Here is a 24,877-nt window from a genome sequence, read left to right as displayed (position 1 = left end):
CTTTAAGAAAAATCATAAAAATAGAAAGACAAAATCTCCAAGCATATTAGAAATGTCTAGCGTGTTTATCTATGACACCTCGGGAATATTTACAGATTGTTAATGTGATTTGTTTTTGTTCTTGAACAAATAAATATATTATTGTTGTCAAGCCCATTAAAAGTCATTAGAGGCAATATTTTGTGCGTCTACAAAAATGGGAACCACAGTAAATTATTTCACAAAGCCTTTATTACACTGATTTTGTTTTACGGTACAAATGCGATGAGGGGAAATGATTTGGCAGGCAAATGATTAAAATGGGGATTCTCCTTCATTTCACCCGGATTACGTCTTCAGGAATCAGTCAGCCTTAATTAGCTCGTTTTCAGGCACACGAGCTGAACGGATGTCACAGACTGGACAACAAATCCAAAGCTTGACCTTTAAAACTGGAAAAAACAACAAGAAGTTAGCAGGCTGGTTGAGTTGTGCACTGAGGCTAATTGACCTTTGCTTGGCTTGTTAACCTTGGCTGTAAAAGCTAGGAAATGAAGGCAAAAACAAGACACATTTCTTAAAATTGAAAAAGAAATTGAGATTAATTATGTGCATGAATCATATTTCCATTGCTTTCTCTTTATAAGTGCAGCCAGATTTTATATTTCTTGTGCTATTCTGAAATTAGTGAGGACATAAAATAAGAAAAGCTATAAATAAAGGCTGACTCTGCTCTTTTCTGGCCGTTAAATACTCCCAGTTTCTATGTGAGATAAAGATGAAGACTTTATAAATAACACCAAAACGCAATACAGTTACACTAACAATAAATCGCCTGTAAAAAGGGATTTCATGACCTTTCCGCCTCTCTTAGTGTCATAAAAGCATTCCTTCCCTTTGAAATTTGTTCCATTTTGTCACGTTGCAATCCCAAACATTTATGTATTTCATTGATATTTTATGTTGGACCACAACAAAGATTGTGTAATAGTGAAGCAGAATAGTAAGGTTCAAACCGTTACCAAAAATGAATAAAAAGAATAAAAAGTGTACATTTATATTCATCCCTTTTATCAACACAAGGGAATATATTAAATAACATGCTTTAGATCAATTAACTGTGTGTAATAGTGGCCCAGTCAAAGTCCCAACCTGAACCCAACTTAGAGATGTGTAATCGAAGACGATTATATGAAGAATTTACTTCAACCTTGCATTTCCAACTATTCACATATTCATTAAAAAAACAACAACAACAAAAAAAACAAACAGATTTTTTTCCCCACTTTAAAATTAGAAACTGTTTTGTCTCGGCTGATCACATAAAATATCAATAAAACACACTGGAGCTTGTGGTTGTTTCAAAGTATGCATGGCACTTTAAATGGATGGATTCCCAAAGAGGTTGCAAGCAGGGCCTGTGTTTGCTAAAGAAATAATAATGAAACCAACGTCATTAAAATATCCAGCTGATGTCGTGTCCGTGTCGGCGTACCTGCGGCGTATTCGGAGCGTGGAGTGTCGGGTGCACCAGGATCCAGATGCAGGCGGCTTTCGGTCCAGGAACTGGAGTCTCTTTAGTTGCAGCTTTGAAAATGAAGCCTCCTTCACAAGGCACATATTATCCCTCCGTCACAGGAAAGATCGTCCACAACTTCAAAAATAAATCTGTGTCCAGCAAAGAGTTTTTCCTTCATTTGTTTTACGTCCATAGATTAAAAAGTCCATTGTTCAGAACTTTGGCAAAGTTTTATGGCGGTTCTGATAGTTCTGTCAAGTTGCTGTGAAGCAGCATTCGGTAACTTTTATTTAAAAAAAAAGAAAACTTTTTTTTATATATATTTGTTAAAGCTGTCACTATGTCATGACAGTTTAATATGAGACAGATAGTATGTAATCACTCTCATGTATGCGCTGCTCATACCCTCCCCATTTGCTCTGCTACGCTACTGCAGGTCCACCACAACAGAGGCTGTCATGAATGTGAAGGCTAGTTAACATGATCACAAACAATTTTCCAGGAGTGGTAAGATGATTCTTCACCATCAGTGCATTTAGCAGAGAGTACACAAGAGTAATTGACAGCGCTAAGACCTTCTCCCAGCTCTGATTGGTTCGTTTTGACCGGACAGCCATAGTAACTCAGAGAGAAGGAGGAAGATCTTGATCTTTTCACAGATTATCTGTCTCACAATATCGGCACAAAATTGTGACAGTTTCCACAAATATTTAAAAATCACATTTTTTGTAAAAGTTGCATACTGTAGCTTTAAGGGTTCGTTTTTCAATCGGAATCCTCCCCGGCGGTGGCGGCCTCCAAAGCAGCAAGAGCCTCCGCCACCATGGAGTCTGTGACGCTCTGCACCTCCACCTGCTCTTTCCTCACGTCCTCCTCATCATCCTCGCTCTTCGTCACAGAGACACCGCTCTCCTCAGTGGAAACGTCCGCAGTCTTCGGCAGCTCGTCCCTCGTGCCGCCGGAGGATAAGCTGGTGGTGCTAGTGTGGACGTCCACGGACAAGACGCTGCCCTCGTCCCCGGTGTCCCACAGGTGCTCCGGCGTCCCCCCGACTCCCTCGTCGATCTCGTCCACCGACGGGCTCCCGCCTGCCATGCTGCAGGCGGTGATGGAGCCGTCCCACCCGTTCGTCATAGCCTCGTGCTGCGGCTCGCTGTAGCTCCTGTGGTCTTCATACTGCTGTACGTTGGGGTAAATAGGCACCTGGCTTGCATCGATGTCCATCCATCGTCGCCCTACGGCCTCTGGCTCAATGATGTACAGCCCGCCACCTGCGGGAGGCGAGCTCGCCTGCTGGTGCATCTCCTTTGCAAGTGACGGCGCCGAGTGAAGCCTGTGATTGACCTGGTTGTTGTCATGCTCCAGTTTGAGTGTGCTGTTGTTGGACTTGCTGTAGCCCAGGTTGTGGAACCCCTGCTTCTGCTTGACGTGGTCGCCCTGCGGGTTGCGGCCGGGGTCACCGCCCACATGGTGCTGGCCCTGGTAGAGGGAGCTGGCCGCAGAGTCGCTTTTCTGCCCATCCACCGCCGTTGAGGGGTCGTAGATGTAGCTGCGGGGAAGTCAAGACACAGACATGTAAATCAGAGAGACGGATGGGGTTTTTGACATGTGCAGTTGCCCAGGGCGGCAGTAGAACAGCTCTTGAGTTGGGTGGGGGAGATGCTGCAGGGACCTACATCGGTCAGTTGTGGGAGTGGGTGACTTTTGTGTTACTATTGCGATAACAATAAACAATGCAATAAATTTCCACCCCTAGTTGTTTGCATTTTGAAAAACCTTTTTATTCCTGCCAGTTGGGCTGCGCTCACACTGCAGCCTGAAGTGACCCAATTGCGACTTTTTTCGTCAAATTGGATTTTTTGCCAGGGCCGTTCACACTGCGACCTGCATGTGTTCTGCAGTCTGAACGGGCGAACAACCTGAAAGTGTCTCACATGCGCAGTAGAGGCCATGATAGCGTCAGCGTTCTCAGAGTTCTGCCAACTGCCATAAAAAGAAGAAGTGCTCAGTGTTTGCAGATGGAAACATGGAGGCTAACGGTGGAGCATAGCTTACATATTGGAAGTTGTTGTTCAACCGGAGCAGCATATCAACAACTTGATCCTCATTATAGGCCTTCATGGTTGTCGTTATTCTTCCCGCTTGCGCGCATTATGACACAGAGTAGTGAGATTTGTTGAGTGTCAGTGACGTTCAGTTCGGATGAATGCGACCTGCACGTCAGGTCGCATTTGAATCAGATACGTATCGGATTTGCAAGTGGATATGCAAAGAATCCGACCTGTTGTTCAGACTGTCATGAACAGAACATACGCAGGTCGCGTTACGTCAAAAAATTGGAATTGGGTCACTTCAAGGGGTAGTGTGAACCCAGGCTAAGTGGGATGTTGGCAACCCTTAGGAAGACAATTTGACCTTCCAAGAATATAGCTCTCCTGTATTTTGATTGGTTAGAACATAGCAGAAGGCGGGGCTTGTCCATGGCGGGATTTACCTAGGAGCTACCACTGCACTGAGACATAAACATGAACAGGGCTTTATAAAAAGATGAGACTCACAGAATGATGATGTTCATTAGCACCGGGTAAAAAAGTAGGTCTGACTTCATCTGTGAGACAGCACAGATTTATAATAATGTGCAAAAATAATGATGAAAACACCACCTCATTTTCCCTTGCTATATAACCAGTTGGATAACGAGTGGCTGGATTAAAAAAATGATGATTTAATCCATATTGAGTGAATAAAAAAACATTTTGTCTTTAGCAGAAAATCCTCCGATTGTTGATGTCTGCAGAACTGATTCTGACAAAGATTTTGATGATTAATTCTCACTTCCTTTGTAAACTGTGTTTACTAGCTCCCCTCCCCCCCAACTCTGATGGATTTTCATTCAAGGACAGACCAGGCTGACTCGTTCACACTTCGACTCTACCACTGAGAGCGCAAAGTCTTTCCTGCAAGACGCTGTCAGACGTCGCCCACTGTGAGCGCCTCTTGTTTTCATGACAACCTTTTCATTTGTTTTCTCCGTCTCATCACCATGTTCTTGACTCCAGCTGAGCCGCTTCCAGCTCACGTCTCTTAAGGTGCTGCTTGCTCGCATCCTTCTGTCTCCTTCAATGTCACTGTGATGCAGCTGCGACTCTAACCTGCTGTAACTTTACGCTTCTCCAGCCGAGCGTCCTCTGAGCAAAGAGCCCAAGTTCGGAGAATTAAGGAGATCGTTTTCAAACGCATCGACCGATTCGAGTTTCTCCGTCCTCTTCCAGCCGCCCACACACATCCTCACCCCTCTGACTTAAGCACCTCTTACCGACCCTGCGCTTCTCTTTTTTCCCACCCTCATCTTCTCTCTGCAGAATGCAGAGAAAATGAATGTTTTCCATTTCCTCAGCTCTGCTGCTGTGTCCTCTGCCAAAGGTGAAATCTTAAGCATGTTCTCAGAGAGGCGAGAGGCTCTCCTTGTGCTTAACTAAGGAAAAAAGAAACGACCAATAATACTTAAGAGGGGGGATGAGAAAGCCTGGCAGGAGAATGAAACTGTATTTTCATCAACAACAGGCGTCCATCCAGTTCATCTCGAAGCAATTTTCACAGAGCCAAACAAACACATGGCCTGTTGTTGTGATTTTCTCTTATTGCTTCCTGCCTAGTGGACAAACAGAACAAGGAATAAGGCGTTTATTTTTATACCTGGAACATATTTCAAGCCTACATAAGAGTGGGTCAGCTTCTCTCTTGGAAATGGAGGTGATGTCAGAATCACAGATGCCTATGTGTGACAAAAAGCCGGTGTCACACACAGTGTCTATTTTGGGTTATTTTTATCTATCAGTGATAAAAACTGAGCTATGCAGCATTGTCACTCGTTGAGGTCCAATTGACAACGTCTGCTGACCACAAACACTGGCAGTATGGTGCTGATTGTCACCGTCTCACTGTGATCCTCTGCCTACTCGCAGATTTTCATGTGGAGTTTAGATCTGGGGTCTGAAACTTGTGGCTCCAGAGCTCCACTTAAATAAGTTAATGTTTTGCAGTTTTTCCACAAATGCAGGTTTTTAATGGAATAAATAGATTTTCCATGACGGAATCAAAAATACGAGCAATATTGTTTTAGATTTAATTTTTTTAAGTGTCATTTGTGGCTCTAAACAAATCTTTTTTAGTCGGTCTGAAGGGAAATATTGTTCTTAGGATTGTAAAGGTTGTTGACTCTTGCTCCGAATTATTTACTGTAACCCTGCATATTTATTAGTTTGTGCTTATTTAGAAGGAAACTCCTGAATTTATGTGATCAATAAGATGTAAGACTGAAAAACGCGCTTCCTGTACCCCACATAAAATCTTAGGCAAATTGATATTGACACTAGTTCAAAGTCCGGGATCTGCAATTCCAGTCCTCCAATGTTTACTACAAGAAATACAAAGCAGAACATCCTTTTAAGGTGAAAAAAAGAAGAAAAAAAAAACCCAAAGCAACTATGCAGGGGACCAACATGTGCCTTTTCTATCTGTATAAAATATTATCTGTGTCAGAGATTTGGCACACCATCTCCACAGTAAAACACAATAAAGGCAGACTCAAGCTGTGAGGTTAGGCAGGGATAGGGAAGCTGATCAGAGGATGGGTGATTCAACACAGGCCAGGTCAGGATGGATTCCACCCCGCCCTTGCAAATATGTCTCAATTTGTGTTGCAAAGTGATAAAAAAAGCAACAAAAAAACAAAATACATTGATGTTTAGAGCTGTGCTTCTGCAGCCCCTGGATGTTTCCTGTCCACCATGCAGGAAAGAAGGCAGCTTTAACACAAATCCAAAGAAATGTATCAGAAAATTCAGGTGTATGCTGCTAATTAATTGCTCATTTATCAGATCAGCAGAGTTAAATACTTTCTATTTTTACTGGGTGGAGGACGAGTCCTCATCGCTGACCCAGTAACCCAAAGCCTCAAACTCTGCTAATCCCAGAAATGTGACACTCCACACAATTACGGAGGTATGTGCTTGTGTCACAAGCATTCGCATGTGTGTGTTTGACATAAGAAAAAGTGTGAAAGAAAGAGGTGTGTGGGGGGGTGGAGGGATTACTGCGCTGGTATGCGAAGCACATTGAGGCCCTTCATTAATCTCCAATCGGAAAGTCGTTTCCTAGCCGCGCTCTGCGCCCCGGAAAGCGCGGCGACGTCGAGCCTTCACAACGACACATTGTATGCTTCTAATGAGCAGACAGACCTGGAGAGAAATACAGTAGCCAAGGGCACTGGCTATTGACATATCGACTCACGGTTCGTACTAAAAGTCCACGTGAGGCTCACCGTGCAGACGTGTTATAAATGGAGCTCTCTCTGTCTACAGGAGACAAGACAAGAAATCATTATAGTGGATAAGCAAAGAGCTGGAAACGGCACCGAGGAGGAAACTAACAGTGAGAGGATGAAAACATTCAGAGGTCCAGCTGCCATTAGATCTGGGTCACCGGGGGTTAAACACGCAAATGTTTCTTTGAATTTAAAACAATTTAACACAAGATTTCCGCGTGTTTTTCCTTAAAAACAATCAGATTCAAAAGTGTTTTCACACTCTACACTGTGGACTCCATTTGTGCACACATGGTCCTGCAGCAGTGCAGTCACTGTTCCCAAAGTGCCTCAACTCTGTAGTCATGTGGTTATTAGAAGGTATTTTTTCCCCTCAGTCAGAGAAGTGCAGCTCAAAGCAACACCAGGAAACTTGTTCTTCCTGTTGCTTTAGCTGCAGTGGAGCTGCTGCCTCCCCTGACAGTCAGAACTTCATCTGGTGAGACAGGCTTTAAAACAAGAAATAGCAAATTCATACATAAATGTATCATTAAACTGTGACACTACATTGGGCTGTGGGCTTTAATATGAATATGGCAGAAAAACAAGAACGAAGGAAACAACAGAAAGAACCAAAATAGTGTTGATATTTCTGATGATACCAGCTTTTATGGTAGAGCTAAAACCCTTTGCACTGTTCACATTGATTTTGTTTGATTTTCATAATCAAAATATACTTTAAAGTGCTAAATATTAGCCTAATATAAATCTAACTAGTAGCAATAGTGATTAGTTATTTCAATAATTTATCTTCTGCATTGTTCCAGTTTTTATTTGTTGACTTATTTGTCTCCTTCCAGACAACTAAAGTTCAGACAGTGACATTTCTTGAAGAGCATAATATGCATTTTTTTTTCTCACATCCTGGTGAGTGAGAATAATTTTCATACATTTTATCTTCATGTTTTGGTTGTCTATAGAAAATCCTCCGTTTGTTCCCAATTAAAATAAATCTGAAAACTGTTAGAATTAAGATTTTTTTTCCTTAAGTCTTCACAATATATTGGAGAAGAAAGCAAAGTCAAACTGATACAAAAACACAGAATAAAGTCAGAATAATATCTTACCTTTTCACCATCCGGCAGCATTGGCACCCCATTTGGCCAGGTGTGTCGTGTTGCTGCAGAGACACATTAACAAACCAATAAAACATTAAGCAGCCGCACATTCTTGGAAGTAAATGGCGCAGCACCAAGAACAGAGCAACTCAACCCAGAGGCAGGACGTCAGATTTGAGCTGATCGAGAGCGGGTTCAGATTGATAATCAGGGAGCGTTATTGATCGCTTTTGACATGTGAACGGCTTTTTAATGAAAGCTTTTTCCTAGAGATTACACCTGATGACTTAGCTTTGCTCTCGGTTTGATTGGTGTTTGGTCACGACGATGGGAGCTGTGCTCGCCTGAAGCGCTGATAAAGTTGTTATTGCCATCGATCACCTGCGTGTCTGTGTCTGCCCGCACGCGCGGGTGGGTGTGTGTGCGTTTGCGCGTGGGTGTGAAAGATCGTGTAACAACGTTCAGGATGGGAATGACCTTTTCTCTCCTGGTGGTGTGCTTCACCAGGCTGTGGCATTTCATTGCCAGGGTAAATAATTAATCAGTGACTTTTGAATAAGTTTGTCTCCAAGTGAAGGAGGAACAGAGACTGACAGAGGGAGAGGACACAGTGTCTTTTAATGAAGAATAAACGCGAAGAGACACTGATCCTATAGGACTGCAGCTTAAGTCTTCAGCTTTGTTCTTATGTTATTTTCACCATCTATAAACTACGCATCAGAGCGTGTCTCGCTAATGTCACGTAAGATGTTCTCGTCACTCTTGCGGATATTTTTCTGTCACAAATCGCTGACATCTCTTTCATTTACAGACATGCAGAAATCCATCAGTCATGGCCGGCATGCCACAAACACGAATTTCAGTGTTTCGCTCTTCTCCAGACTTTCCTGTCAAATATTTGACTTTCACAGTGGGCCTCCGTTTATTTGCAGATTCACCTATTGGTAGATTTTTACGGGGGAATGTAACCCTAAGTTATCCATCTACTTTTGGGGGTTTTTTTGTAGCGCATATCTAAAATATTTGAAGGAATATTGCAGCTTGGAAAGCTGAAATGCCTGTGGCAGAGCTACTCGACATGCTATTGGCTGGCGTCTGCAAAGCGGCTTGCATTTACATTACTTGATGCTGAAGAACGGAAGAAAAAAGGAAGCAGCGTTATACTAGTCTGATTTCATTTCAGTAATTGCATCTAAGCTTTCTGAATCAGAATGAAATTGAACCGTTTAGTGCCTCAAGATCACCATCCCTAATGTATGGAGGAAGACGATGTTAAGCACATCTGAAATGAAGCAGTTTTTCATTAGGCTATTAAAAGCAAATGTTGGTGTACCATAGCACTCCTTTGAGGACTCACTTTATGACAGTCTCCTGATATTTCAGTTTGAAGTCCAATAAAACTTGGAGCTTTAATTTTGTGGGCTAAAACCTGAACTATGAAGCAGAATCAGTGCGGCTCAGTGATACGTTTTCAGGATTTCTTGCTAACTTGAGATCCATCTGTGGCAGCTGTTGCGTCATTATATGAAATTTGTTGGGGTTAAGCATCCCTGCTGAAAGCAGCCAGATTTAGGAATGTAAGAAAGTGCCCGACCTCCAGCTGGTATCAAAGACACGGATCTATATGTTAGCATTGATTAAACAGCTGCAAGGTCGGTTGGGTTATTCATGTAATAGCAGGTTGCACAGGTTTCATCACAAACAAGGCCTTCTTTAGGTGGAGGCCCTTTATATTTGTTGAAAAGCAGCAGAATCTGGCTTAGCTTTCCCGAGATACCTAATAATCCTCCTGCAGGTCTGCGGCTGAGTTTAGAGGCAGAAGTGGACGTCAGCATTCAGGCTACAGAAAAAAAAAAGACTCATCATCATGATGACGATCCTCTCATCTCCAAGTGCCTCGTATTCTCCTCGTCCAAATGGACCCTTGTGATTTGAGTTGGGCTTGACCGTAACCCGCCAGCAGCAATCCCCCCCGCTTCATATTCATCGGCACGTTCACGCAAGTGCAATTTCGAGTCGCCGCCGGGGCCGGATGCTGCGACAGGCTGCACTTTAAATAGCGGACCCTGTTTCATACGCTGCTGCTCTGCAGGGCACCCACCCAGCTGGAGGGCCCCTTATCTTCCAGGAGTGGAGCAGGAGAGGAGCTTATTTCCCCTGAGGGCTTCCAGAAGCGTCACATCCATGCGGCGTCGTTTTGGTCCTGAGAGAACACTGCAGTCACAATCAGGCGACTTTTACAATTACAGTTCACGTTCCAGCAGGTCAATAATCCTCCGAAGAGCTCCACCTCTTCGTCCCCTCAGACTGCTGGATGTGCAGATTTCTCCCTCCGTCTCTTGTTTTATTGTTTTGCAGTGGCATTTCTTTTCTGGTGCATTATGTATATCCCATATTTCACTGATATGTGTTTGCTGCTTTCTGCTCTCAGGGGTGTTTTTAATGTGCCTGCCTCAAAGTCTTCCAGGCTGCTTGGATTAATTTGGGAAGCATCCACGGCCCACCGTCCTGCCAAATACACAGTGATGGCAAAAAGAAAGCAGATATGCCCTCTATCAGCTCCAGGGGCTTTAAAAAAGAAACAACCAGGTGTTTACTAAGTTCTAAAATGATTTAAATCTGACTAAATGTAGCTTAAATGTGTACAACATATCTAAGACCTGAAAGGTGTAGTTCCTTTTCATCACAAGTTTTATGAATTGCAGCAATGAATAACAAAGAAATGTGCAAAAAGAAACTCAAATCTTATGCTTCATATTTGTAAATCTATAAATTTTGGCTCAAACCTGGTTAAAATTACATGTTATTATATTGTTAATGATAATATTGTTGTTCTGAGACCATTTCCAAGTAATATAATGATACCAGCACAATAATGTAAGTCCGTCTACTCGAAGATCAATAAACTTTCAATGCTTAACTTTAGAAGATACTTTAAATATCCAACAAACGGACAAAAAAAGACCAATAAAACAAAATAAAAAAACAACAACACACACCTGAAACTATAAATAAAATGAACTATGTAAACAAATGACAAACATCTCCGTAAACAAAATTACTGATCAAAAAATATAAAATCATCAGAATGGAAATGATCATGTGATTAATTGATTTACTGCTTGTTGCGGCGGGAGTCCATCATATTACAACAGTAAAAAATAAACTTCACATTGTATGTGAACAAATAAAAGACTCATAATCTCAGCTTTTCATATCACAAAGACCACTGAATCTGTTATAAATATTCTCATTTTACATGTTCTTTTGTTGATTTGTTGACTGCTAATCTTTATGTTTTACAAATTATGGCCCTGATCTATTATTGGAACCATAGTACAGATATCAGCATTAAGAGTCCCTGTACTTTACATACAAAATGATAAACATTTTACTACATCAAGAAACATTTCAGAATCGCTCCTCCGGTACACAAACTCTGATAAAATGACACTTTAAAAAATATTCTTAAAAATGCAGCAAATGATTAATTAAATTCAGTCTCCTGAAAAGGTAATTCAGCAATAAAAATGTGAAATACCTCATTTTGTTGAGCACACAGTGATAGAAACTATGGTTAGCAACAATGCGCATATTCGACTAAAGTGAAGAGAATGACTTCAACGTCCACTGAGAGCAAACATGCCAGACAGGATGATTAATGGCTGCCTCACTGGGTCGGAAAAAGCCGGTTTGCATCGGAGCTGGGTTGAGTTGCACATTTGCAAGGCAAAAAGAGTCTCTGGGCTGTTTGAGTGCTGACAATGTGATTGTGGCGTTGCCTGCCTCGGGCTAACCATCCTGCTCCCGCTCAGCAAAAAAGTACCCTCGGAGGAGAACTCGTCCTGCAGGCCAGGAATGGCAACAAAGCCACCTAAAAAAAAAAGGCTCCCAGTTATAGCGGAGAGAGTGTTCGCTTTTAAAGTCAAAGACAAAAAAAAAGGTATGTTCAGGCTCCAGAGTGTCTACTTGTAGCTGCCACACTGTGTTTGCTGATTAAGATGATAGAAGACCAGAAGACAGAAATACTTTTTTTCTGCTGAAGCGCAACAATTGGCAGCTTTAGGATCTTCTCTAAAGTGATTGTTTTTGTCAGTTTAACAAAGAATTTGATTTGTAGTTTCAAATTCCAGACAAAAGCAAGAAAGTCTTTCTGTTAAATGACAAATGGAGGAAATGGTTACAGAGTAAATAATATCTACAACTCAGCAAACAATAAATCCAAACAAACTGGCTTTATACAACAGAGCTCAGTGCTTTCAGGTTTTGAAGCTACTTGTTCCACAAATAACTTGGCTCATGAATTTGTGTACTTTAAGGTTAAAGTGACCTAAACGTGACCTGACAAACATGTCGGGATAAATACTTCATTAGGTGGGGGATGATGGGAACTGGACTACTGAGAAATGTCGCTGAAGGTCATCCATGCTGGAAAAGCTTCGACACCGAGAGAGTCAGATGACTCTGCTGTTAATGTAGTGAAATATTCTACACTTCATGCAGAACCTTAAGGTCTCACTGCAGCAAAATATATACGGCTTGGTGGTCTGAAGAAATATATGGCAAAGAAGGAAAAACAGAAGAAATCTGTACCTAATCAACAGCCAACATTACATTTGCTGCAAAACTTAGTTGAAGGTACACAAGTGGTGTTTTGAAAAAAAAAAGTTTTAAATAAGATAAACAAATAAATAAATAAAAAACATAGCCATAAACTGTAAGTAATCGTAACTATTACACAATGATGACTTCACACATCTTGTCTTCGCAGATCTAAACTCTCTATGTAATGGAATCAACTTTTTGCACAACGAGTCATGCTAGCTGTAGCTGGATCCACCAGAGGTCTGACAGCATTGCACAGGCCATCAAAGTTCATCATTCAAAACTGTTGAATCCATAGCTCTTTTGAAAAATTGCAGACAACGGTTTTCCAAAAATGTCTCCTACGTGTATGCCGTTACAGCTTGTGTCTCCGATGCTGCAATAAGACACTGATGTCTACGCTGATGGCTGAGAATGAGCGTTAGCTCACTGGCTGAAATATAAATGTATCTTGTCTGACTGCTTACATTCGTTGCTGCCGTGATTATTAACAACTTATTACTTTAACAGACTTATTCACATGTGATTTTAACTGCTTTTCTTATTTAACAGAAACACGGCAATTGGAAAAAAAAAAAAAACCCAGCCACCTCATTGTATTTTCATGATGTAGTTTTTTACAGCCATTTGTTACAGCGTGGATGAAGACCCAAGTTTATCTTCCCATCACACACAGCGAGGAGGATGGTTGGGTAAAAATAATCACTGAAGCTTTCCGTTGGAAAACAGAAGAGCTTTCTTTTTAATGTGTGAGGTAAAGGATGATATGATTTTCTCCGCATCATTCACATCGTATTCTGGTCTTATAGAGGTGGTCACACCGACAATGCCTTGAAGAAACACATCAGCAATGGTCTTACATAAGAAATTATTGTCCCTCAATCTGGGAAGGGTTATAAGTCAATTTCGAAACAACTCTGCAGACCCATCAGTAATACCAAGCTTTCCAACCCCCTGCAGGTTTTCACAATAAGCAGCAGCAGCAGCAGGTCTCTGCTGGCTGAAACTCACATCTGAACATCCAAATAACCAATCATGTAGCCTTCCTGGAGACTTTTCAAACTCATAATGAGATCACAGTTTCAATCTGTGCATCAAATGACCATCATTCATGCAGCTATTGGCCATTGTTGGTTGGCAATAATAGTGCCTTATCTGCTGCCTGTGTCATTCAATATATTGTTCCTGTTTTTTTTGTGTGTTTTTTTTATGATGGGGAAGATCGGGGGACGATTACTGAAGAGGAAAGATATTTCAAGGCCAGCAGCTTGGCCCGGCCTCCATTTCTTCACTTTGTGGGCTTCCTGCAGGGGAAATTGAAACGTTTCATCTCGGAGAAGCAGGTGCAATAAAATCGAGATTGCTGTAGAGTGTCTCTGAAATGTGGTATGGATTGAGATTGAAGGAATACCTGCAGAATTGGCAGTCAGGGACATTCATGAGCTGTCGCTACGGCAGGAAAATCTCTCCTGGAAAGACGAGGCTGAGAATAGTCCTTCCAGTTTCATCTTTCTTATTCATAAACGGGAATTTTTTGTGCTCCAATAAATGGAAGATTTTACTGTCTGTGAATGAAACAGTTAAAAATGTAACAACACTGTGTGAGGGAATAGTTCAGACGTTTTATGAAGCTGCTGCATTGAAAAGAAAACAATACAATAAAATGAATAAAATTAAAATGATGATGTATTTGATGCATGACAGGCACAATCCCCTGATATGAGAGCAATCATTTTTCTGCGGAACAGTCACTGATTGGTGTCTTAGAGTATGTCAAGTACTTAAAACCATCTTCCTCAATATAAATTAGAAAAGGAATGAGAAAATCCTAAACTACAAAGAAACATGTCAATAGTTTCCTATGAACAGCATTAACACTTTGTTTAATGCAGAGCATCTTTTAAAGTGATTTTGATTTCACAGAACGGCTTTGAGGACCCACTGAAGTGCAGTTACTCAAGGCCAGCAGAAAGGACACAGAACAGCCACACATGATCTAGCAACAGTGAATGGAAGCAGCTGAAAATCTCCCAAGTTTCATTTGAATATCAGAGTTTAACAGGACAACTTTTTATGTGTAGAAAGGGTTATTGAGTGCCAGACTTCAGGTTAAGACTTAATGTGAAACCTGTGCTATGATAATAAAGTTTGCATGGGGACGAGGCTGTGGTGAAGCTGCTGCTTTTTAATCATTGACTCCACCATATTTATAACTAAATCCCCAAATTACATTTTTTTAAATACATTTTATTTTCATAGTCTTAGGGTACAGATGAAGATATAGAGAAAAGGATAGAGACAAAAAGAATATTAGAGATTTTCATTTCTGTCCGTCGGCCACATAAAAACAATAGAATAAACCCAGATTAAATACAAAATAAAGTCTTATCTTGTCCTTAAAAGAATTAGTTCTTTTAAGGACTCTTCAGAACTTTACCTTTTTATTTAGTATTTGTTTCACCATACTTATTAGTTAAGTATGGTAAAATAAATTATGGAGATCATGAAATGTTCAGAACAAAAGTCTGTTTGGACCAATAAACAAACCATATTTCCTGATGAACCTAAAAGATCTACGAGTGACTTGCTTGTGGTTGATATAATATTTATTGCAGTAGTACAAACTGGCTCCTGGTTCGTTTGAGACGTCCTATGATGACAGCTCCTTTTGGAGAAAAAGACTCAAACTCTGGTAAACTTTCACATGGTTAATTGACCAGAACTCATGAATGTCACTTTGCAGATTTGATTTCCAGATTTTAACCACAAAACATTCCTGCTCCACTGCCCTGTAGTGGCCTCTTTTCAGTCTTGCACATCTGATACCATTTGTTCTTGTTGCGCTTTTGCAAGACTGAAATCCATCCATAAGCAATTCTGTTTAGCTCAGAGGCTCAGTTGCTGGTCTAAACATGACACAAACCATCACTAAAGACCAAAATACAGGTAGATGAGGCAGGGAAACAAATACAGGGAGCTTAAATAACCTGCTTCAGTCAAAACTTCATTGAACTTCCTGGGCTGTGCAGGTAATTTCTCCAAAGTAGGTCTCAGAGTGAACAAAGAAGCAGTCCCATTCAGAGAAGGACCTGTTGGTCTTCCATAGTCAGGTTATCTGAGATTGGGAACATTTAGCTTATGTTAGGTCTGCGACACATTATAAAGTCATATTTTAGACATAGCTACTAACCTGGGGCTCATCACACAGCATACAGTATGTATGTGTTTGACAGGACAGTGAGAAGGGAGATCATATTCATATGGGAAGGGTGTGGTAACAAAAAAGAAGGAAAACTGGTATGACATCCCCCTCACTGTCTGTTGTTTAAGTTTCTTGCTCTTTATCAGAAGGGGGATTTGTGAGTTTAACTCAGAATCAGCCGTGACAGTTTTGGAACATTTTATAGGTGAATAAATAGCCAAAAGCAACCCCAGATCTTTCATCCTCAGATTTTTCAGTGCTTCTATTTTTTTCTCCAGACCTCTTTGGATATACAGTGGAAATTTTCCTGCAAGCCAGAAGAGGTGGTCATGTATGCTGAATGTTAGTGTGGCGGATGGGTGCAGCGCCGGGAAACTTCATAACATATTTATGTGAAATACAGTCGTGTCAAAAGTCTTGAGTCATCTTTCGTTTCTTGACCTTCCTCTCAAGCAAACAGACTTTATTCTTACTTCCTGAATGAGTTATCGTCACATTTGAAAAAGCATTCTGTTTTCCTTTGCACTTTGAGTGCTAAAATGTTAAACATTTGAACTCATTTTTGGATTTTTTTGTTAAAACTGATTTATGAATAATGCAAGCAAAAGAAAGGTTCACAAGCTCAAAGGATGAATCATTGTTGCCTTTATACATAACAATATAAAAGAACAAGTTCAAACTTAATATTTCCCCACAAAAGACATCATTTTTAGTAGAATCATTTGAAAATACCAAAGATTACAGTTGACAAACAGCATACAGTGGTTTAGGAGCAGCAAGGTGATTCCCAAAATGAGCCAGAGAGATGAACGCCCTTCATCAGCGGTTACTGGTGGACTACTGCACGCCAGCAACCAATCAAAACGTTGTTGGCCCCTTATTTAAAACTCCTAAATGTGTTTTTGATCTGCTTAATTTTGCTCATCCTGAAGACACAAAGCATCAGGATAAACAAAAGGTAAGATTAGTGTTTCATTTTTCAATGCTGCCACTAATGAGCTGAAAAGGGACTGGCTGAAGGGAAAATGAAGCGTTCGTAAACAATGTTTGCTTTTTAAAAGAGCATCAACAAAATGTGATGGTGGAAACTCTTCACATGTCTCCGTCAAACCTCAGAAGAATAAAGGGAGGATCAAACACTGACTAGATGAAACATTTAGTGTCATAATGACGTGAGGCTGGGTTGTGGAAACTGGTTCTTTTATAGAACCAGCTGGGAACTGGCTATATCGAAAACGTGACACAGAGCAAGTGATGGATATGATGGAAATTTTTTGTGATTTGATACCATACAACTTTAAAACTTTGATACACATTCACACACAAATGTCTGTGGATAGTTTCCGACTTTTTGTGGCCGGCCGTGAGAACAGGACAGGAAGTTGGTGAAAAAGTAGCTGAAGTCTTAAGAAAACTATTAAAAGACCTTCAGAGTCCAGACAACTGGTGATCAAGAGGGTTATAGTCACTTTATCATCCCATTTAATTAGGAAATTTTCCTCTTTTTTTTTTTAAACCTGTAGTTCAATGATGTCAGGCTGGGATTTAATAGACAGACTTTTCAAGCGAAGAAAAAAACAGAACAGAATAATAATTGTCAGCCTCATTTAGGCTAACTTCTACCAGAATCCCAATATTTATTATTCTGGATCACATTACAGCATCCCAGTTTTATATAACAGGAGAAACTGGCTGCAGATGTCCATAGAACAAAGTATTTAAGCTCCTTCAAATACTTGGATTAAGCCGATACACACATGATGTTTTATACTCGAGGTAAACCTTCCTTCTGCTTTAGATGCTCATGGCTTTGTTTGGCTTTTCTGATCACCTCCTCTGCAGGGACAGATGGCACACCGAAGCTGCTTCTCCATTAACATGTCGTCTTTGTAGGCGCTGCATCAGATGCACTATTTTTTTCCCCTGCATGGTCTTTCCTTACAAATGCGCCAGGGTGAGATCCCAGTGGGATTCAAGGCGCGAGGAGCGAGGTGCCGCCTTGCTGTTGTGAGACGGACTGGTAGTGACAACTGTGACTGCGGTGTCATCGACGGTTTGGCGGTTGTAGTAGGAGTGTGACAAAGAGATAAAAGTGGCCATTTTACCACCTTATCTCTCAAGCTTCAATCTTTAACGTGGTAGAGAAGAACTGTACTTCCTGCCAGCTTTATAATAATATAATTTAGTTGGCGTGGACAGAAAACATTGGCAACTGGCAAGTTTTTATTGTATTTAAGTATTATCTTTCATCCTTGGAGGCAAAGATTCTTCTGTATTAGTGTTAAACTAATTTCTTTCAAATTTTGGACACCAAGGAGTGCATATAAAGAGGAGGATCAGCAGGAGATGTTTTTAAGTTGAGCTGTTGTAGCAATAGTATTTTCAACAGTTCATCACTCATGCATACAATGTCTCATGTATTACAGAATATCTGCCAGCAACTAAATACAGTCTGTGGCCTTAACAAAGCATCAACCATTCAGGCTCTAATTTTTTATCGAGCAGAGAGCACCAGAAAATGTTCTCATTAGTTTTACCATAAACTATTTGAAGTTGATGGTCCAGTACATGCTTAAGGTTTGTAGGAACAGTGACGAGCCGTTGAGTTTTCTTTTAAAGCCTTTTGAAAGAGTCCAATCTGCTGTATGACTGTGTTTTAGATTTTCAAAAAGTCTTGAGCAACGGCACTTTGAAGATTATTTCTCTGTCTCAACATTGCAAAAGAAAGCAAAAGCCCAGAGGGAGACAGGGATACAATAAGTCATCTGCTCCAACTCGTTATGCTAGTCTAATGCAAAGCAGGGTGAATTTTAAACTCATTGTTGCCTTTGGATCAAGATACTTCATGTTAATTTAATTTCATTGCTGTCAAACATGTTTTGCAACTATGACCTAGAGTTATGAATGGCTGTAAACCTATTATAATTGGTGGAAATGTAGCGCGTAGCTATTTCCCTGTGCTCTTCATCTTCCTGACAGTGTTAATTAAGGGAGAAATAACTTCCTGTGACACCTTTTATAATAAGAACCTTAGACAGAATTTCTATAGTATCTCCTAAGGTTGAGACAATATATATATATATATAAATATATATATTTATATATATTTTTGACCACAAAAGATGTCACTACATTTTATAAATGCAAATACCTCAGACTTTAGCTAGAAGAAACTTTTTCAATAAAACTTTAATTTTGTGATGGAAATATGAATTTTACTGAATTTTTTTCCAGTAGCTGTACAGGCTACTTATTATCTGGGTTCTATGTCAATAACATAGTAAAACTTTTGATTATTGGTTTGTTTATCAGAAGAAAAATCTTAACATTCACCAATTGTATTACATAGCTTACATTTCCCAGCTAGCTTTATAAAAATGAGTAATACAAGAATTACAAATGAAGAAAAATTAATAAAGATGCCATGGTAAACTAATTTTCTGCCAAATAAGAAACATCTAGATTAATTTTCCATATTTACACGAGAAAGCCTGAATCTTCTCTGATGTCTAAAGGCTGGAAATTTGCAAAAACAAAAGGCAAATTTTTTTTAATTTAATCATACATTTATGATTTCATATATAAGATTATATTGCATTGTGAAGTCAGAAGTTTGCAAGAATTTTTTTGATTTACTACAGAAAAACAGTTCCTGAGATTATAAAGTCTGACATTTGTAACAAAAGACAAAAGAGATACTTATAATTTAATAGTAAACTTAGAAACTCTGGATTTCCAAAGTGTAAGTGGGACAGCCAGGTTTTTCTCCTGTATCGGAAAGATTTGATAGACTCCATGCAGTCATAATGCAACTCCTTCTTCTTCACGGTCTGAGGCCTGTCTTTTCAAGACCAACAAAACACCTTACACTTTGGAAAATATCCAAAGAACCATATGTGGTGTTTGAATTATCAAAACAGATCGTTGTAAGCATTTTAAAGTTTCTCTCACTGTTCACTGTGTACAAATACATCCAAAAACTCTTTACAGGTTTATTCCCCAGTTGCCAAAAGTCGCCACCAACTATAGTTTGGCAGAGAACATGTAATCTCACATGAGACAGGCATCAAGCTGTAGCTTTAAGACTCATCTGGTGTGTGAAGAATATTTTAATTTGTGTGAGCGATCGCTCAAATTAAAAGATTTGTTTAACAATCCACCAAACCTTCTGACAGATTTGAGCAAGCTTTTAGTTTTTTGCTGGCTTCAACTGGATTTTTCTATCATTTAAGTGACAAACTTCAAGTCTTGCAGCAATTCCGAGAACAATTCCCTTATTGACAGCATTTCCCTGCCGCCTGCTGCTGGTGTGACTCTCAGCTGAAAGCAAACCGCAGCGTTTTGATAAGATGCTTCATTTTAAAACGTCTTATCAGCTGGAAGGCTTTTAGGTCCAAGCTAAGATGTCAACACTGTATTTCAAAGTCTTTGTAGTGACAGAAAAATGACGCAGCCTCAGCCACAGCTTTGTACTGCTTTTCATAACTTATCGTAGCATATGATGAGATACCCGCTCCTGACCCGATAACGCTTCCCATAAAGGAGCTGCAGCTTTTCATCTGATTCGTTTTAGTGTGTCACTTTTTCAATTATAGCTGGCACAGAAAAGCCCAGGAAAACTATTAAACGTGTGTCATGGAATGGAAAGAAGTCGAAGCTCGGTCGGAACGAGAAGGCAGCTTTAGGTCTAAGTGTTTGACAGGTGTGTTCAGCCGTGTGACCTTCAGGTGGCTGATTTGAATAGGCCGGATGTGATTAGGGAAGAGCATTCAGGGCGAGTCATATGGAAGATAAATTTCTACAAAGCTCGCGTTGAGAAAACATTACAACCCGTTTACAGATTTCAGAGACGGTGAAGCCGACTGTCTCTGCTGGTGTCTTTCAGTGGGTGTAATGTGATGTGCCGTCTCCTAACACGCCTCCCTCACACGGCCCCGGGCTGCAGTCTGCTGTAAACAAGTCCCGTCTCTTCTGCATTACCCAGCAGCCCACACTTATCAATAGCTCTGCCCTGTTCTGTGTTACAGTGCAAACAGGCCTGCTGCTTGTTTTCCTCCTAGCCCAGGAGCCCTGAACTCTTCTTCAGAAGGAAAACAAGTCTGCAGAGCCGCTATAAATAATGCATGGTTAGTAAAACTCAGGTCAGTAGAAAGTGAAGATCACTGTATTCTTAGTGGCTACCGGGCACAAGTTATTACAATCATCACAGATTTTAATTTACTTCACGAGGATTTTATGTGAAGCATTGCAGAATTGTGAAGTAGAAACAAGTTGTACTCTTTTTTGTTGTAAATGATAATCAGAAAAGTTTCCATGCGTATGAATTCAGTGCTACTGAATCTGCCTGGTCCTGCTGGAGAAAGTAATCCCACAGCATGATGCTGCCACTAGGGCTGAAACAATTCCTCGAGTGATTCGAGTATCTCGATTATTAAAATTCCTCAAGGAAAACTTATCGGCCTCAAAGCTTCGTTAAGTTATATTTTATTATTTAGTGCAATGTGTTCTGGCCCGGTTTTCACTTGTGTTGTGCAGAGCTTTCACTTCCACCTGAGTTGCTGATGAATGCTAAGTGTTAGCAGCATAACGTCCAGTTTTCAAGTTCGACCTCGGAGGATTTTAATGTCTGGGTCTTTTTCGTTTTTCGGGTGATGATGTGCAGTGTTCATTTTTACTTTAGCACCTTTACCACTCGCCATATTTTTACTTGCACAGTATTTGAAAAACACTTCACATTTTCCTCCCAGTTTACAATCATGCAATCCTTCATGTTGGTCTATTGTTTGAAAGTCCAATAAAATGCGTTATGAAAAAAAACACAATCTCTACACAAATTATGTTAAATGGAGATAAAACAGATGGATTGTCAAATTTTAAACGTTTACCATATGACTATCCAACCAAATATTATTTCAACTAAGAGCAAATATAGAGATAAGCAGTTTTTTTTGAAACCCTAACAAAATAAAAGATGACACAATTTGACTAAAAATACATGCAAGTTGTCGCTGACATACTTGTTAATATGTAGTAAAGTTAACAGCTTTTTTTTTTTAATAATTCACAATGCAACTTGTGAAAGACAAATTTACAAACTATATCCACCATTCATGTTTGTTTTCTGGTTTGTGGAAATGTTTCTGACAGGTGTAAATGAACCTTGTTCATTAAAAGCGTTAACTTTGAAAAGTCCAGCTTTTTTCCAGCATTCAAAAACAACAAACTGTAAAGTCACTGATTCTTGAAGTTAAAGGAAAATGTGGCATTGTAAAACACTGAATGCTTTGTTATCTACGACACAGATATCATTGATAAGATCCTTCACTGTCTTTTTCCATGACGGTAATCATTTGATATTGTTTGATATCAAATGATATTGATATTATATTTTTTAAAATAGAGTTGTTGTTTTTCCCCAGACTTTGACATTTGAAATGAATTGTGCTTTTGGGAACATTTTTACCAAACATCTGTAACGATGTAAAGCATCTTTTGCCTGAAAAGCTGAAGGAGGCAACTTACTGCTTTTGTTCGATAAACAACAATTACAGTGATTATACTGATTGTGAAAATTGCTGCTGCTGCTTGTATTTTCCAGTTAATTTCACAGCCTTGCTGAAAATCTCCAAGACAACGAGCATGAACGTTTCCTCAAAATGATTCTGACCTTCAACCAAAATGAATTTGAAACTGAAATCTTACACGGCCATGCAAAAGTTATCAGACATCTTGAAACTTTCCAGATTTTGTCAAACTGCAGCCACAAACTTCAATGTATTTTATTTGTGTTTTACATGGTAGAGCCACAAAACCCCTTCTGAATCCACGTCCACTGGAATGGACATGACAAAAACTTCAGATATTTGCATGATGCTTCTTACAGATCATTTGTTTTTTTTTAATAAAAAAAAAACAATGAAGCTTAGACTATTAACTTGATACTATTTGAAGGTATTTGAAATTTTTACAGGTGTTATAATGTCTTGGTCGAAGTCCAACTGCCCATCAGATTTGACACCACACCTTTCAGATTGTCTTTGTGAAAAAGAAAATGTGAACCCATGTTTGGCTTCATTCCTCTTCAAAATTTTCTGCTTTTTTTTTTATGTTGGCGTATCAGAAAAATGTCAATATAAACTAACTTCACAAAATGTGGAAAAGTCAAAGACGGAAAAAAAAATCACTTTCTCAGAGCTGTTCACTTCTTCTGAACTTTGAATGTTTGTAGTTTTGTATGTGCTGGAATACAGTTTTGTTTTTTGGTTTTTTATAAAAAGGAAACTGGTTTTCCCACTGTTACAGAACAACGCCTCCCTCATCTCCAGCACACCGTTTGTGCAACACGATATCTGCACACAATGTAAACAACAGCGCAGAGCTCAGGTTCACATCCTGCTGCAGGTGTTGTCCCGAGCTCAGCAGCAACAAAGAATCACAGAGCAGATTCATTTGCATCCACTTTTAATACTTTGTTTTAAGCACCAACAAAAAACAATGAGAGGGGCTCAGAAAAACCTGCCACTGCAAATTCAGGACGCCAAGTGATGCACTACACCGCTGCAGCACATCAGTTTGTTCTGGTCCAGGGTTCAGCCTCATGTTAGAGGAACAAACACAGGCCAAGGCCATGCATGTGTGCAGGGCCACCTCCTCCTTCCCCACCTCCACCTATCAGGAGCAACCAAACAACAGCCCTGCATTCACTCATTAACTTCACCTCCACAGCAGCCCTCTGTTATGGACGTTTTTATGTCCCTGACTCCCCACGGAGGAGGATAACACCAAAACTAAGTATAAAAATCAAAATGTGTCATTTTATATATAAATAGATACATATAAAATCAGGAATTAGATTGTGGTAAAGTTTACACACAGTTATCTATGAATGTCGCACGTAGCCTATTTACTTTTTTTGTGTGACGCCTTTACTTACAAAAACGCACATATTTAGTATTTTGTAAGGCTTTTATAAATATTCATGATGCGCAACAGGTGTATACCGACACCTCTGAAGCAAAGCTCACCGTGGATAAGTTTCCTGCAGTAAATGTCAGCCTTTATTGTTGCTTCAGTGTTTTATTACATCTCGCTGGGAAGTGATGCTGCTTTCTGCCATATGGCTAACAGCGCCCACCTGTCGACGCTGCGTTAAGTAATGTCTAATAACTCCTCTTTGACTTCTCTTTCTACCTCCAACTTTCACCACGAGGCGCATTTAAACGTCAGTTTTTATCATTGTTATTTTTTTTTTAAGTAAAAATTAAGCAGAGCTGGAGCCTACCTGTCGTCCGAAGTGAAGGTGTGGCACTTCAATTTGCCTCAGGTGTCAGAAACGCTCGGCTGTCATTGAACGTCTCCCTCTCTCTTCCGGTCCTTCTGCCGAGTGAAAAAGTCTAAAAACCAGGTGAAGAGAAGATGGAGGTTTGTTTTCCAGGACGGTCGGAGTCACTGTGCTGGGTCGCTGAGCAGAGTTCCCCCCCTCGGTGACTCGGCAGTCCCATGTTCCCTGCGTGGACTCGGTCTGCTGATGGGTTGGTTAGTTAGTTAGTCTGTGGAACTAGTGGAGGGCAGTGAAGCTCAATGTGCGGCAACACGGTGGTTTCCGGTTGTGCCTTTCAAATTAAGACACAGCTTTTTTTTTTTCTTCTTCACTGTTGAATAAAATATGTTAGAAACAGATTGTATGTGCAGAAGGGATTCAGGGACTCGAGGAATAATAATTCTGATTTTATCATGAATATTCTTAAATTAAACCCCGAATTTTAAGAAAATAATCAAATTGAAGTCAGAATTTTGTGCTTTTTTTTTTAGTTGGCCTAATTCTCTTCCACTTCTGTTTAAGAAATAAAAAATATTTCAAATTTATTTGTATTTATTTACTTGTTGAGTTTATTGTTGTGTTCTATAGCAGGGGAATCTAACTTTATAGTTTCAGAAGCTATTTTACCAACTTTAGTACTAAATTCAATATTTCTGGAGATTCAAACTTTATTCATGGGAAAAAAAATACAATAATGTATTATAATGATTTGTCTTGTCCTCTTAATGCTTCTTTCTTCAGAATTTGTTGGCATTTATCGACACTACATGGATAAATATTTCATAAACTAAATTTGTTAATGAAATAATTTGGCTCTGGAATAACAAAA

At 39.9% G+C, this 24,877-nt stretch overlaps 1 protein-coding gene across 2 annotated transcripts; it reads right to left on the bottom strand.

The window, feature by feature from the left end:
- Positions 1 to 213: 213 nt before the first annotated feature.
- zgc:194930 (uncharacterized protein LOC557813 homolog) lies at positions 214 to 24,277 on the bottom strand. Of its 2 annotated transcripts, XR_008608186.1 has the most exons (4): positions 24,010 to 24,277; positions 7,931 to 7,983; positions 1,475 to 3,047; positions 214 to 431 (listed from the first exon to the last, which is right to left on the bottom strand). XR_008608186.1 is itself a non-coding variant. In XM_055060292.1 (3 exons), the coding sequence occupies exons 2-3, from the start codon at positions 7,960 to 7,962 to the stop codon at positions 2,264 to 2,266; spliced, it is 816 nt and encodes a 271-aa protein (XP_054916267.1). In that variant the 5' UTR covers positions 7,963 to 7,983; positions 24,010 to 24,277; the 3' UTR covers positions 214 to 2,263. The 2 variants fall into 2 exon arrangements, 1 of the variants encoding a protein (XP_054916267.1); XM_055060292.1 differs by having other exon boundaries at positions 214 to 3,047.
- Between the last annotated feature and the right edge of the window lie 600 nt (positions 24,278 to 24,877).

Source organism: Poeciliopsis prolifica, unplaced genomic scaffold (genome assembly GCF_027474105.1).
Source record: "Poeciliopsis prolifica strain line A6 unplaced genomic scaffold, Auburn_PproV2 SCAFFOLD058, whole genome shotgun sequence".
Taxonomy (NCBI): Eukaryota; Metazoa; Chordata; class Actinopteri; order Cyprinodontiformes; family Poeciliidae; genus Poeciliopsis; species Poeciliopsis prolifica.
This window is presented reverse-complemented; position numbering and strand designations above follow the sequence as displayed.